Consider the following 13,083-nt stretch of genomic DNA (forward strand, 5'->3'; position numbering starts at 1 on the left):
GGTGCTTCCAGGATGCTGCATCAGCAAGTTTGCGGCACTGGAAGCTCATGGCAGGAAGAGTTTTCTTCCTTCAGCTGTCTGCGTGAGATGATGGGACTTTCAAGAGGCTTTGAGACTTTTTTTTACCGTGCCCATAGTCTGTTCTTCTATCAAATTACGGTATTGTTTGCACTGTTGTAACTATATGTTATAATTATGTGGTCTTTGTCAGTTATTTTTAGTCTTGGTTTGTCATGTGTTTCTGTGATATCATTCAGGAGGAACACGTATCATTTCTTAATGCATACATCACTAAATGACAATAAAAGAGGACTGCATGTCCTCATAATCTTAAAAAAGTGAGACCAGAACTAGGGGACATAGCCTCAAGATTCGGGGGAGTAGATTTAGGATGGAGATGAGGAGGAACTGCTTTACCCAGAGAGTGGTAAATCTGTGGAATTCTCTGCCCAATGAAGCGGTGGAGGCTACCTCAGTAAATATATTTAAGACATGATTGAATAGTTTTTTTGCATAGTAGGGGAATTAAGGTTTATAGGGAAAAGGCATGTAGATGGAGATGAGTCCATAGCCAGATCAGATATCATCTTATTGAATGGTGGAGCAGGCTCGACAGGCCAGCTGGTCCACTCCTGTACCTATTTCTTATGTTCTAATGTCAAGGCCCCAGCAGGCTCATCTCTTGCTTTCTTAATAAACTGAAGTTTATATTATCAGACTCTGGGGACTTACCCATTTTAGTGTTCTTCAAGAGACCCATCTCTACCACTTCCTAAGTTCAAGATGCCCTAGCATAATAACATGCTCCACTATTTCCCATATCCTTCTCCTTGGTAAATACTGAGGCAATGGACTCATTTGGGACCTCACCCACATCCTCCTTCTTCAAGCATGTGTTCCCTCCTTTGTTCTTGAGTGGTCCTACCTTTCCCTTGTTATCCTCTTGCCCTTAATACATTATGTGTGTAGCTGATAATAAGTAAAGCAGAGCAGAACCTTGGGTTGCAGAGTAGACAGTATTTGCTGGAAATTATGTACCTAAGATGAGTGACACTGGTTGAAAAGGTGCATGGCTAAGGGTAAGACTGGCCAGTGATGGCTTGGTGACGTGCTGTTGCATGGCATTTCCAATGGACCCAGCACAGACTGGTCCAAGAGAGAAGAGGGCCAAAAGTAATTTTTTTTAAAATTCATTTTCTCTAGTTGACAGCTCACTGTCACATAATCTACCTCATTAACATGCTTGATCAGTTCTTGAAGTAAATAAAGTACACAGTTGGAATAAAAATGCCAATGAATTCTTAATATGAACTCAGAAAAAAATTATAATGCAGAAGACCATTGAGACTTTTCTTTCTTGCCAGTAAAGAATTCTCCAAGTATATCTGAATTTTCAGTTTCTATAGGTTACATTATTACCTGCTAATCCAAGCCATTTTAAAATGTGACAGGATATCTGCTTCTACCCCAACTCAGCTCGCAAATTAGGCTCTCTTCTTCCTTTGGGTGAAGCAAATTCCCCAGCTCTCTTCCAATTTTTCCACCAATTACTTTGAATCTATGCCAACTCATTATTGATCTCTCTGCCAAGGGAAATATTCCCTTCCCCACTTTATTAATTTCAACTACCTCTTGACTCAGTCTCCTCTGTTGCAAAGAAAACAACCCCAGCCAATTAAATTTTTCCTCACGGTTCAGATTTGTCAGTCCTGGCAGTGTAAAACCCTGTCCTTTATCCTCTTTGGTGCTATCACAATTTTCTTTTGATGTGGTGCCTGGAAGTATTTGCAGTGTTCCAGTTCTACCTTAATTAAAATTTTAATACAGTTCTGCCATAACCTCCTTGTATTCATATTCTTTGTATTATCCATGAAGGATAAATATCTGGTATGCCTTCTTAACCACCTTGTTTATCTGTTCTGCTACATACAGGGATGTGTGGACATGGAATCCAAGATCCTGCTTCTTCTCTGCTCTTGGTATTTGAATAGTTACTGTATTTACCTTTCCTTACATTTTTCCTCCTAATGCCCAAATAATGTTCACACTTTTCTGGAGTGACTTGTGCCTGCTATCTTTTTTGCCTGAATAGTCCATTAAAACTTCCCTGAACCCTACAATAATAGAAGTGCTTACAAGTTGCAGAAATCTATTCTTCATTAGAATATTAAGCATATGCCATTGGTTATTGTTTTGGATCCTATTAATGGCACAAAGCAGGGAACTATTTAATTAAAATTAAATTGATGAAAAACATCGAATGCAAATAATGATCATTATGAGCACAGATGGTGTTTTAAAACTCCTCACTATTTTATGAATTGTCCCTTAACTCTTTTCCACATAGTTTGCAAAAGATTGGCCATGTGCTTGCAGAATAATGAGCATCTGAGTGAATTATAAGACACAAGTTAAATGAAGTTCAAATGCCTGCAAGAGTGCATTTTAAACTGGTTATATATTTCAGTCTGAAAATAATGATGAAAAATTAAGTTTTTTTTAAACATGGCTTTTATTGAAGGATTTGACAGATCTTGATCACTTTCAGCATAATTTTCAAGGTTTATTTTAATTTACTGTCTTCAAATTGCAAATAATTGTGTCGTGTTTAATATTCTGCTAGCATCCTCTGTTCACTTCCTGTGTTTTTTTGGTACTGGTGTTTCTGAGAGAATGGTGCGCTCACATTCCTGACAAAGTTACCACTTTTTAATTCAGAGGAAACTGTTTTAGAGTTAAATGTCAAGGTGGCTCAGTTGGAAGCAATCTCACTTCTGAATCAGTGGTTGTATATGACCTTCCAGTCCAGAACTTTAGTATATATAAAACTTCTAGTACTTTAGTACAGTGCTCAAGGAGTGATATCTTGTCAGTGGTGTTATCCTTTTAACAAAACCAAGATGAACATTAACTTATTACTTGAGTGGGCATGACATATAAGAGTCAGGATATCACAAAGCACTGCTGGACAGCACTTGAAATATTGTGCACATTGCCACACTGAAGATAAAGAGAACGATTTAGCTTTATTTGTCACATGTACATTGAAACATACAGTGAAATGTGTCTTTTGCATCAAATCAAATTAGTGAGGATGTATTGGGGAAAGCCTGCAAGTGTCGCCATGCTTCTGCCACCAACATAGCACTCCCACAACTAACTAACCCTAACCATACATCTTTGGAATGTAGGAGGAAACCAGAGCACCCAAAGGAAACCTACATGGCCACAGGGAGAGTGTATAAATTCTCTTACAAGCAGATGCAAGAAGTGATCCCGATCAGTGATTGTTGGCGCTATAATAGCATTATGCTAACCGCTACGGTACCTACTGATAGAAAGAATGTGATTAAGTAGAGGATATTCACCAGGAAGTTGCCTAGGTTGGAGGACTCATAGATACAGGGACAGATTGGATAGGCTAAGCTTGTTTTCCCCAGATTAAGAAGGTTGACCTACATGAGATTGTGAGAGGCATAGATAGAATTTGTTTCTTTTTCTGTGGTAGTGCTATCAAAAACACAAGGGTATTGTTAAAAGTGAGAAGAATAAATTGCAAAAGGGGTCTGAGGAGTAAGCTTTTCTTTACCCTGATATCTGGAATATGCTCTCAGAGCAAGTGGTGGAATCACATACAGTTACTATGTTTAAGAGGCTTTTGGGCCAACACTTAATTAGGCAAGGCATAGAAGGCACAAGATACTGGAGGAACTCAGTTGGGTAGGCAGTATCCATCATAGGAAATGGCCATTCAGGATTTTGGGTCAAGACCACTTATCTGGATTGATCCAAGTACATCAATAGTCCATGACTGCTCTGCCGAGGGAATGCTGCAATGGCAGAGGTTCTATCATTTGTATATGACTCTCTAGGGTGGATATAAAATTGCCAAGGCAATATTTTGAAGAAGGTTATTTAAGTGTCCTAGCCAAGTATCTGTTACCTCAACTTGTATTACCAACAGTGCAGAGTATCTGGTTATCAGACTATTTAACAGTGGGGGTTTGCTCTACACAGATTGTCTGTTGTGTTTCCTGAATTATTGCAATTCTAAAATACTCTATCGACTGTAAAGTGCTTCAGTGAGCTGATTGAAAGCACCATATTAAAGCAAGTCTTTCTCTTCACCTGCCAGGCAAAAATGAAAAGACTAATACCATTGTGAACACACACACACACACACACACACAGAGTCATTCAGAGAATCATTCACTCACATACAATACATACCACATATTGAATGGTTCCAAGTACCTAAAGCCTTTAACAACTTTTGCCCAGTAGTTTCTTTCAACGTGCCTGTTCCCTTATAATGGAGCATGACCCTGGCATACTCTCAGACAGTCATGGCATATCCTTGGCAGCTTATCTACTGTTGCAACGCCAAGATCCTTTTCTTTAAGACTGGACCATTGAACTATATGGGCTGGAAAATCTTCAGCAAAGCACCTGTCTAAATATGTGGAAGAGTTGCTGCCTGCATCAGTTTGGTATGAGGCCAACAAGAGTATGATCATTTGAAATTCTGGATGCTCAAGGTGGCAGGTCTTGTCCATGGCAGAGTTAGGAGCAGTGGTGGAGAGATGTTCTTGAGGGTTGAAACAAGGAGATGAACATAATTGGAGAATGATCAGGTAGAAAGGGGTAGTGGAGTTGGTTGATGTCTGTGATAGTGGAGTGATGACAATCACTGAAGATATTAGAAGATAAGGACTTGTTCTCTAAGATTCAGTATTGCTGGACTTACTGAAAACAGCCAAGGTTGAGATGGACTTTTAAGCTACAGAAAAGCATGCAAGGCTTTCCATAAGCCTTCATCTACAGTAGAATAGAGTATATGTGATATCTTTTGTGTGTGTGATTCTATTACACATGCCAAAGGTCCTCTGTGCTGAAAATGAATTATACTTGAGGAAGGATACCGGGTACATATCCACTAACTAAATCTCAGTAAGTCAATATTTACTAACTTTTTATTGTTTATTGCATGAAACCTTTCAGTTCATAATCACAGAATAGTTATAGCTCAGGAGACAATTAGTCTAACCAATTTCCCTCGGGATCAATAAAGTACGACTACGACTATGACTATGTTCATTTCAGCTCACTGCCACTAGCTCCAGTTCCCCAGTTTTTTCTCTGCAACCTTGAAAAAAACTTCCTCACCATATGCAAATCTAATTCTCTCTTCAAGACGACGTGGAAACCTGCTTCCACTACAGCTGTAGGCAATGTATTCCAGACACCTACCATACATGCACATTTTTCCTTCTTAATACCATTTTTTGCCCTATAAGTCATTGAACTATTTATTTTAGCAGTATCCAGAGATGGGCATGCTCTCCAGCTGGTTATCTTGGCCTTTGTCATACTGTTATCTATTACCCCCAATGTCATACACTCTTCCCTTGTTGAGTCTTCTGATTCATCATCACCCCAGAGTGCTACTCTCTTTGCTAAACAAGCTTGCTAAACATTCTCAATGGCATGCTGCCTGTTCATCACTTATCAAATATCTATTTGCCACCCCAAACCATAAAGAACCCTGATGATAAAGACAAGAGATTTTGCAGTGCCGGAAATCCAGTGCAACACACTCAAAATGCTGGAAGAATTCAACTGGTCAGGCAGCATCAATGGAGGGAAATAAACGGACAATGTTTCCAGCTGAACCCCTTCAACAGGACTGGAAAAGAAGGGAATAGAAGCCAGAATAAGAAGATGGGGAAGGGAGAGGAGAGGGGATGGAGCGCAAGCTGGCAGCGGATAGGCAAAGCAAGGTGAGGCAAGAGGGCATAAAGTGAGAGGTTAACAGATGGGCAGGAGTACAATCTGGGAGTGATTGGTGAAGCCAGGTGAGGGGGAAGGTGGGTGGTGGACAGGAGTACAAGCTGGGAGGTGATTGGTGAAGCCAGGTGAGGGGGAAGGTGGGTGGTGGGCAGGAGTACAATTTGGGAGGTGATTGGTGAAGCCAGGTGAGGGAGAAGGTGGGTGGTGGGCAGGAGTGCAAGCTGGGAGATGATTGGTGAAGCCAGGTGAGGGGGAAGGTGGGTGGTGGGCAGGAGTACAATCTGGGAGGTGATTGGTGAAGCCAGATGAGGGGGAAGGTGGGTGGTGGGCAGGAGTACAATTTGGGAGGTGATTGGTGAAGCCAGGTGAGGGGGAAGGTGGGTGGTGAACAGGAGTACAATCTGGGAGGTGATTGGTGAAGCCAGGTGAGGGGGAAGGTGGGTGGTGAACAGGAGTACAATCTGGGAGGTGATTGGTGAAGCCAGGTGAGGGGGAAGGTGGGGAGGATGAAGTGTGAAACTGGGAAGTGATAGGTGAAGCTAGATGAGCGGGAAGGTGGGTGGGTGGGGTAAGGGTAGGCGGGATGAAATGAAAAGGGGAGAGGTGATTGATGAAGCCTGGTAATTTTAGGAGATGGTAGGGGTAAAGATAAATGTAAAGGAAGTAAAACAGAGAACTTTAAAAATGAATTTAATAAACATGAACACAAATGTATCTCTTTCAACTGCAATATAAGTCTGTGCTCCTAACATATCACCCAAGATAATAGATCTGATTCAGAGTGCTGTTGTCAAAGGTTAAAACTGTTAATGCCCCTTGAACATACTACAAGGACTTAAATAATTTGAAAAGAGCTGTAATTGAAAATGGGAATTCTCTGTGAGCATAGACCAGACAAGGAAAAGGGTAGTGACTGATTTAGGTAAAGACTTTAGAACATCGTTTATCATGGAGGCCTTTGCAGATGTGATTTATCATTTTGTAGTCTTGACTTCCATCTATTATTCTCTCAGCCATTCTTGCCTTGGCCATTTCTCGAATGCCAGTGACTTTCTTGTTATTACATTACTGGTGAAATGATAACAGACATGTTGATCTCGTATTTGTTGCAACTAATTTGTTTTAATATAGGGATCATTTAGTATTCTCTTACATCCAATAAAAGGCTTCTTTGCTTATTGTTCCCAAAAGAATAGAAAAACAGTTCAATTTCTCTCCACACAATTGCAATATTGAGATCTTAATCACACTCCAAAATTATTTTCAATGTATTAGTTCAACTCCAATTTTACTGAACTAGAAGATTCACTTATTACTTTTATTTTATTTTCCAATATCTTGTAGGGGCAAGGGTCCGCTAAAAAATACTTCCGACGTTATCAATGCAGCAAAGAAGATCGCAGAGGCTGGGTCCAGAATGGATAAACTGGCTCGAGCTGTGGCGGACCAGGTAATGCACTTCAAACTTTCACTCACTGCTGAGGGGCCGCATACAATGTCACCAGGGGAGATGATGCCAGCAGGGCTGCTGCGCTTCCTCTACTTAATTACAATTCATGCAAATGATACCCAGGCAAGAAGGAGGTTATGTGTATTCGTTTGAGGCTAATTTTAATCCTGACAGGTTCAGACTAACCATGATACAGACACCACCCAAATCTGCATGACATTGAATGAGGTTTACAGGAAGATGTTTCCCTCTTGGCATTGCTGCTCGTCGCCCCTCCAACAGTGCCCGTAGGTCAGCTGCAGGGTCATGAACCAGGGACCACCACTCATTGATGTTTCACTCCCCTAGCCCTGGTACATCTCCTGGTGGTGGAGCAGTGACGGAGATGTCTGCCTGCCATGCCCTGCAGCTTCCAGTGGGATTAGTCAGTCCCCCAATTTCTGTCCTTCTTCCTCAGTCACTGCCAAAAGCTGTCCTTTTCCACCTCTTCAGCCCACTCTCTGGTGGCCCTTCTGAGCCTCGTTCCAGTCACTGCCATATTGTGGAGTAACCTTGTTGTCAATGCGCCAATGAAGCCCTGGCATCCTACCTCCACAGGGTAGAATATGGTCCTCCAGCCAGCGTCCTTACACTTAGCCACCAGTTCTGAGTACTTCAGCCTCTTCCGCTCATGGGCAGCCTCCACTCCTTCCTCCCACGGGATGGCTAATTCAGTGAGGAGGACTGTCTTGGTGGCCGTGTACTCAAGGGGGCACAAATATTGTATTCTACAAGACTTAATTTGATCAATCATTCTAATTAGTCCCTCACCCCTCATCTATTACTGCTGTCACTGCTGTACTGTAGACAATTTAAACCACTTTTGATATTGCCATTTACATTGCAAATACATGCTGGTAATACATTTTATTCCATATCTATCCTTTAACCTTTATTTTTAGATATAATTCTTTATTTTTATATAACTCTTTATAATTGTTGAATATTGTTTTTGTTATATGCCACACCCTGACCAACACACTACAGCAAATTCCTAATACACTACATGTATACCACATGTATCATTACTTACTGAGTGGAGACTCAGGAATACTGTCACACTCAGATGTAGAGGATTCTCCATTGCTGTTTCTATAACAATTTTGTTTTACCATTCAGGGTTGTTAGCCCTGAGCTGAACCCCTGAACCTGGAGGACCAGTGGACCACTCTTAGTCTGTCCTCTACACTTTGACCTGTTCGGCTTGGGTGATCCTACCAAGAGCCAAAGCATAAAGCCCTGACTCCAGCCAACATAGCTTCTAGGTCAATGAGGCAGGCAAGCAAGCCTCCAAACCACGACAAGGTTGTGGTCCTCTTGGAAGACGTACATGTATATGACAAACAAAATTGATCCTTTTGCATGCTTTCTAGGTTTTCCATCTCTTCAACTCGGTTGTAATCATCACCCCTATTTATATGGGATTAGAACCCCATTAGGGATCACTGGTATCAGAATTAAGATGCTTCCAGTGTGCATTTTAGAGCAGGTTGAATGGTTGATGTATCAGTGAAGGCTAAACAGAAGGGTAGATTTGGTTTACCATTGTAGTGGAGGTGCCGTGAGTCTGGAAGCATAGATACCAGGGGGCTTGTGGTGGTGGAGGCAATAACAACATAGTGCCCAATTACCTGGTGAGGTTTTTAATGCAAATGGCCACCTGGACCTGAAATTGATGTGCACATATACCCCTCCTAATATGTAAGGCTTGAATTTTTACCCATGGCACTGGTAGTTTCCCAAGAATTGGATAGAATTATAGCAGAAGATCAACCTTAGATTGTCTCAACAGGGAGGTGTTGATGTTATAGTCCATTAAATCCTATGGTTCAGATTCTTTAGCAACACAAACACACACACATACACACACACACACACACACACACACACACACACACACACACAATGCTAGAGGATCTCAGCAGGTCAGACGGCATCTATGAAGGGAAACAAAACAGATTGTTTAGTAAAGGTTTCACAACACTGTTCATTATTACTTTTCCTAATCCTGCAGGATCACTGAATTTTAGGAGGCAGTTGAGGAAACTGGAGGAAGTTGAGTAAAAGCAGGGTAAATTGAAGTCAGAACTAGAAAACTAAATTAACCAAGCAAAGTGGAATATATTGAGCAGCAATGGATGATGTGAACTATGGGGATAAAACCTGATAGCACAGATCAACAGTTTAACACATAGGGTAAGAGTGAGTGAAAGGTAATCAGCATTAGATTAGATTATGAGGACACGCAGTCCTCTTTTATTGTCATTTAGCAATGCACACATTAAGAAATGATACAATGTTCCTCCTGAATGATATCACAGAAACACAAGACCAGTTACAACAGCGCAAAGCAGTACCGTAATTTGATGAAGAACGGACCAAGGGCATGGTGAAAAAAAGTCTCAAAGTCTCTCGAAAGTCCCACCATCTCACGCAGACAGTTGAAGGAAGAAAAAAAAACTCTTCCTGCCATGAGCTTCCAGCGCCACAAACTTGCCGATGCAGCATCCTGGAAGCACCCGACCACAGCCGACTCTTGAGTCCGTCCGAATATACAGAATTAGAATCAGGTTTATTAACACTGGCATATGACGTGAAATTTGTTAAGTTAGCAGCAGCAGTTCAATGCAATTTATAATCTAGCAGAAAAAATTAATAATAGATAAAATAAAAAAATAAATAAACAAGTAAATCAATTACGTATATTGAATAGATTACAAAAATGTGCAAAAACAGAAATACTGTATATTAAAAAAAAGTGAGGTAGTGTCCAAAGATTCAATGTCCATTTAGGAATCAGATGGCAGAGGGGAAGAAGCTGTTCCTGAATCACTAAGTGTGTGCCTTCAGGCTTCTGTACCTCCTACCTGATGGTAACAGTGAGGAAAGGACATGCCCTAGGTGCTGGAGGTCCTTAATAATGGACACTGCCTTCCCGAGACACCGCTTCCTAAAGCTGTCCTGGGTACTTTGTAGGCTAGTACCTAAGATGGAGTTGACTAGATTTACAACTTCTGCAGCTTCTTTTGGTCCTGTGCAGTGGCCCCTCCATACCAGACAGCGATGCAGCCTGTCAGAATGCTGTCCACGGTACAAATATAGAAGTTTTTGAGTGTATTTGTTGACATGCCAAATCTCTTCAAACTCCAAATGAAGTATAGTTTGTCACCCAGGAGGATAGGTTATCACCAATCCACACAGATTGTGGTCTTCTGGTTAGAAAATCGAGGATCCAATTGCAGAGGGAGGAACAGAGGCCCAGGTTCTGCAACCTCTCAATCAGGATTGTGGGAAAGATGGTTTTAAATGCTGAATAGGTCATGATTGAGAGATGTAGGTTAGGAATGGGATGTACAGATCAGAAATGAGAGCTGATATAACAGTATGAATTACCATGGCTTACTCATGTACCAAGGTGAGGCTACCCTCAAGATGGAGAAGCAACACTTTATATTTTGTTAGGATAGCCTCCACAGTGATGGCATTAATATTGATTTCTCTTTTTGGTTAAAAAAAAATCCCTCCCTCCTCCCCTCTTCCTCTATTCCAGAATCTGAGCTTTTACCTCTTCTCGCCTGCCTATCACTTCCCCTTCAGGTCCCTTTCTCCTTCCCTTTTATCTATGATCCACTCACTTTCCCTACCAGATTCCTTCTTTTCCAACCCTTGACCTTTCCCACCCACCTGACTTCACCTATCACCTCCAGCTAGCCTCTTTCCCCTCCCCCCAACCTTTTTGTTCTGGTGTCTTTCCCCTTCCTTCTCACTCTTGAAGAAGGGTCTCAGCTCAAAGTGTCGACTGTTTATTCATTTCCATAGATGCTGACTGACCTGCTGAATTCCTCCAGCATTTTGTGTGTTTGTATTTCCAGCATCTGCAGACTTTCTTGTGTTTATGAGAACAGGTAGACTATAATATATAGAATAGATGGGTCAGGTGTAAGATCTGAGTTACTGGAACCAGAAGTGAAAGTTGTTTTCAGCCTGGCAGGAAGAACTCGTACTACTAAAGAAAAGAATTAAGAAGTAAAAATACCCACTAACAATCAGTCCAGTTGCACAAATATTCCTAAACAAAGAAGAGAAACTAGACCACCAGTTGTGAGTCAATCTCCCCGACTGAGACTAATCACAATTTACTGTGATCTATCCTATTAACCTCACCTCTGCAGCTGTTCAGCTTAAGGTAGATTTTTTTTCTCTCCAAAGCTTCATGAGAAGTCTGTCAGCTTGTGATGCTGGTCTCATGTAACTGTCGGCCGTGTAGAGGAAGGCAAAATGAAATGGAAAGAAAATGTTTTTCTTCTGGCTTCTCTCTTGAATGAGTAAAATGTCTGTAAATTTAGTTGGGAAAGGTGGTGTAATAATAAAATAAATACAAAATACAAAAATTCAAAAACTCCATCTTACAGACGAGGTTTTATTTCCATTGGCACACAGGGTTATAAATATTGCTAGTATTTGTGCCATCATGTCAACTCTGAAATGATTTTTTTGTGGGAAATGCTGTACTCTCTATTTTACTGTTTTTACATGGACCAGTGCTGAATTCATAACATGAGGTATTAAATGCAGAATATAATTTATCATTTAGTTACATCCAAAATTTCCATTATCATCAATAATTTGTTTTGATTTTCATTCAGGTGTCTTGCTAAAACTTGACACTTGTAAGCTCTTACAACCTTCTTTCCGCTTACCATGCAGAGAATGAATTGCTGTATCTAATCTCTGTCCACAACCCTCCTTAATACTCCATCTTATCCTGAGGCATCTGAAATCCAATTTCCTTAAATATTCATGTATTTCACATTTCTAAATGCAACACGGACATTGCCTGCCTTTGATTGCTCCCCTGTGAGTTCCTTCTCACTCATACTTCTCCTTGCTTTCTCCTGTCATCTGAAGTAGAACTCATTCATTTCATTTATTGCTAATACTCTCTGAAAAAGGTTTGTTCTGTTTATTGTGCCCAATAGCAAACCTTAATACTCTATTAAATTTAATTCTGTCCAATGCTTAAATATATAGGAGGGTCACTGTATCATGTTTCCTATTACCACAGAGAAGCATAAAAACGTGGAAAATAGGAGAAAGCCATTCAGCTCTTTGAGCCTGCTCCACTAAAGTTCAAACTTCAAATTCTATTTATTAACAAAGTGCATAAATGTCATCATATACAACCCTGGGATTTGTTATCTTGCAGGCAGACTCAGTAAGTCCAAAAAACTCTACCTATGCCTCTTATCATACTATAAACATCTATCTCGTCTCCATTCATCCTCCTTTGCTCCAAACAGAAAAGACTAGCTCACTCAACCCTTCCTTATAAGACATATGCTCTAGTGCAGGAAGCATCCAGGCAAATCACCTCTATATGCTCTCTAAAGCCTTGACGTCCTGACTATAATGAGGTGACCAGAGCCCAACACAATATTCCAAATGTAGTTTTATAGAGCTACAACATTACCTCGTAGCTCTTGAACTCAATCCCCAAACTAATGAAGACCAACACAACATACACCTTCTTAACTACCCTATCAATTTGCATGGCACGTTTGTGGGATCAATGGATTTGGACCTCAAGATCCCAATGTTCCTCCACACTGTTAAGAATACTGCCATAAACTTTCCATGAACATAGAACATAGAAACATAGACTCCCAACCTCTCAGACAGCCACATCTGTGCCAGGCACGTCAAGCTGCAGCTCCTTAGGGACCAGGTTAGGGAACTGGAGATATAGCTCGATTAACTTCCTCTGGTCAGGGAAAGTGAGGAGGTGATAGAGAGGAGCTATAGGC

At 40.9% G+C, this 13,083-nt stretch overlaps 1 protein-coding gene across 4 annotated transcripts in view; it reads left to right on the top strand.

Moving 5' to 3' along the window:
• The window catches only part of ctnna2 (catenin (cadherin-associated protein), alpha 2), a 1,317,235-nt gene that overhangs the window by 1,175,286 nt on the left and 128,866 nt on the right, over window positions 1-13,083 (top strand). For all 4 annotated transcript variants that reach the window (XM_063047106.1, XM_063047107.1, XM_063047108.1 and 1 more), the window contains one exon: window positions 7,135-7,240. In XM_063047106.1, the coding sequence (XP_062903176.1) occupies window positions 7,135-7,240 (106 nt within the window). The remainder of the gene's footprint in view (window positions 1-7,134; window positions 7,241-13,083) is intronic.

Source organism: Mobula hypostoma, chromosome 4 (genome assembly GCF_963921235.1).
Source record: "Mobula hypostoma chromosome 4, sMobHyp1.1, whole genome shotgun sequence".
In the NCBI taxonomy this organism is placed as follows: Eukaryota; Metazoa; Chordata; class Chondrichthyes; order Myliobatiformes; family Myliobatidae; genus Mobula; species Mobula hypostoma.